At 62.0% G+C, this 3,315-nt stretch overlaps 1 protein-coding gene across 1 annotated transcript in view; it reads right to left on the minus strand.

Annotated features, from left to right (window-relative positions):
- Positions 1 to 3,315, minus strand: part of ITPR1 (inositol 1,4,5-trisphosphate receptor type 1) — a 227,042-nt gene that overhangs the window by 147,281 nt on the left and 76,446 nt on the right. The window contains 1 exon segment of the mRNA XM_015568305.1: positions 2,914 to 3,009. Within this exon segment, the coding sequence (XP_015423791.1) occupies positions 2,914 to 3,009 (96 nt within the window).

Raw genomic sequence — 3,315 nt, forward strand, 5'->3', positions numbered from 1 at the left:
AGTCCCTGTGTCTGGGAACGGGCTGGGGCAGCCTCATTCTCTGTGCGCGTCGGCGGTCGCCCCCTAGTGGGAGGACTGGCACACTGCAGAAGGCCCTCCGAGGCCGGCCAGCCTCGGGGGTCCTTTTTCTCCCCCTGGTATCGAGCCCGTGCCCCGAGTGTAGAAGGTCAAGAGCAAGTGACAAAGCAGAGGGAGGGCCCAGACAGACAGAAGCACAGGCCTGAGGCCAGTGTGAGGAGACACGGGAGCAGGGAGCAGAACGCGAGGGGTCCTCTCCCGACGTGACCACCTGTTTCCCAGCCCAGAGAGCGGGAAGGCTGCCAACGCCAACGCCAACGCCTGCCGGCCGCATGGTGCAGAGCGAGCCCCACGCCAGAGCCCCGGGAGCAGCGTCCCAGGAAAAAAAGGAGCAAGACAGAGGGGAGAGGCCTGCACTCTGGGAGGACCCAACACGCGGACGAGCCAGGACCGCTGTCTGCGTCCTCATCGGCCACGCGCGGACCGTGAGGGCCGCCCTAATGCCTCCGCACGTGCCAGCCCCCAGCGGGACTGGAGGACAGACACACCGAGATGCGAACGATCCTGTAACTTACAGCAGCCATTTCTTGAGAGCTCCCCAAGACCCTCCGTCCGCACAGCCCGCGCCTGGTCCTTATGCCAAGTGCGCTCGCACAGCTGCCGACAAGGGGGTGGAGGCTCCGAGAGGGAACGCAGGGGTCCCAAGTTCCACAGCGTCTGAGCGCTGGGCCCGCTATCTGAACGCTCTGTCACCGCCTTGCGTTCCGTCACACACTCCAGGTCCACCTGCACATCAGACCTCGCTCCACGACACCCAGTAACCTCCGGGGGACCGTACGCTGTCCCCTCGACGGCAGCACAAAGGCCGGGAATGCGCGTCGGGACTGATGGGCAAAACCGCCTCCAGAGCAAGGTCCAGCCGGCGTCACGATTCCTGCCCACGTCCTAAAGTCCACTCCTGACTCTGCAGAAGCGAGAACCCGTGGCCGGACAAGGGGGCCATGCAGATGGCGGCTTTAACTCCACAGAGTAAGTGACACCGCCCACCCCGCGCACGCACTCCTTGGAAATTCCGAATGAGTGACAGGTCAAGGTCAACAGCAGCAGGACGTTTGTTGGTAAAAGGCCGCCGTCTACGGGGCCGTCACCTCTGCAGCCTACGAGTCTTCCCAGAGCCGTCGGAAACGCCCCCACTCACAGTGGAGACCCTCTGAGAAAGCACGCGAGGAGCATCATGACGGACAGTCTCGTGAACCAATCAGGACGCAGGAGGCATGACTGCCCTCAAGGGAAGCACAGACAAGACCCTCCTCGGAGGCAGCCGGAGGCGTCCCTGTCCCCAGCCCCCGGCGACCACAGTGGCAGTTCCGTCAATGAGGTCAGGACACGCGGCCTCGCCCTACCAGGCGAGGAGATTGGCGCTGGCCCATACTTACTGGGGGCTGAAACTCCAGGCATTCTTCCTCAAAGTCAGGGTCTACCTGATGGGAAAGAATCATCGGGAAATTAAAACACCCGCCGATTTCTCACGGGCTCGGTCCCACTCGTGGGAGACGCCAAGGCCTGAGGGCGTCGCTCAGCAGCTGAGGACGCGTCCCTTCCCTCTGTTCACGAAACCAGCATGCCACGACACACGTCACAGGAGCACGCCACGCCACAGGTGCACGACACGCCACAGGTGCAGGACACGCCACAGGTGCACGACACGCACGGACAACCTCCCGCCACCGACGGCCGGCACGCGGGCACGGACAGCAGAGCACGAACTCGCTAGCAGAACTGCCGTGAGAAGCCCGAGACACCGGCAGACCAGCTGGTCCGGTCACAGACTAGCCTGCTCACTGTGCTGAGAAATAAGACGTCTGCAGCCCCAGGAGGCACACGCGCCTCAGAACGTGGCGAGCCCTGCCGGTCACGGCCGAGCCGGGGAACAGCCCGAGGCTTCGTGTGAATTTAGTCTGGTCCTCAGCGCTCACAGATTTCAAAGCCACCAGTTCGTACGTGTGTCGGGCTCCCGGGGGGCCGGGTGCATGAGATTTGGGCTTCCCCGGTCAGCTATGGGCCAGGCTCCCCGAGAATCTCTGAGGAGCCCCTCCGCTGGCCCCTGGCAGCGAGGTGTCGTCTGAATTATGCCTGGGCCCTGATGCGAACATGCATCCTACAGGGTGCGGCAGATCAGAGGGAAACTCGACATCTGTCACCCGGGAGGGTGGCAGGCTCCTTAACTTGGCACAGAAATTAAGAGGTAAACTCTTGCCCTTGGATGTGAGTCTTGCCTTTCTTCCAGCACCCTTCCCAGCCACATCTCCGATATTGGCTTCTCGCGAGCAGAAGATGAGGCCCTGCCTACGCCACGAATGCTCTGAGAACCAGGTGCCCACGGAGCTAACCGTGCCTCACTGCTGCCGGCTTCCCGTGCCGTGCGTCAGGACAGTGTGCCCTGGTCATTCCCGTCAGGAGCGGGCGGAAGGGGGAGATGTGGGGAGAGCGGTGTGAATGAGCAAAACGGAACAACAGTCCTACACCCAAACTAGCGTTTTTGTTTTTTTTTGTGTGTGTGTGTGTGTTTTTTTTATCTACTCTCGTAGCAGCTGTCAAATATTCCAGGCAGCATTATCCCTGCAGTCACCACGCTGTCCGTCACATCCCCAGGACGGCACTGCCTTCTGGCTAGCATTCTCCCCACATCTTGGTGGAAATCGGTGTGAAGTCCTAGGCGTGTAACCACCGTTCGTTACCTTTTCTTGTCTGTACGCAGGGAAAGGGGGCAAAGGAGACAGGAGCCAGACGAGGAGCGAGGTGTCTGCATGACCTAAGCCCCTGGCGGCCCAGAGCCCGGGTGAGGGCGGACGGGGGCAGCGTCCGCCTGGAGGAGGAAACCCCGCGGCCACTCACCTCTGCTGCCAAGTAGTGCCCGGTGGCCAGGTGCTTGAACCGGAAGAGGCTGTTCCAGTACCCGGCGCCTCCCCGACACGGGTCGTGCTGGACCACCTGGGAGAGGGGGAGGTGGTCAGGGTGCGAGAGGTGCCAGCCACGCCGGGACATCGCACACAAACCACAGTCCAGCTGAGACATGGACCAGCGGACACACCCAGACACACGGAAACGCTAGCGGCACATCTCCCGGGACCCCGCGTCTCCCGGCCAGGGAGCGGCTGCAGCGAAGAGGTCAGTGGTTTTGAGAGTTTGCTTCATCATCATGAGGTTGATAAGCTAAGATGCTGAAACTCACCCACAGGGGGCTCGGGAAATGTAAGGGGATTCGTGAGGGCAGGGAAAGCAGTCGATCCACGGAAC

This window comes from Myotis davidii, unplaced genomic scaffold (assembly GCF_000327345.1).
Source record: "Myotis davidii unplaced genomic scaffold, ASM32734v1 scaffold663, whole genome shotgun sequence".
Classification (NCBI taxonomy): domain Eukaryota; kingdom Metazoa; phylum Chordata; class Mammalia; order Chiroptera; family Vespertilionidae; genus Myotis; species Myotis davidii.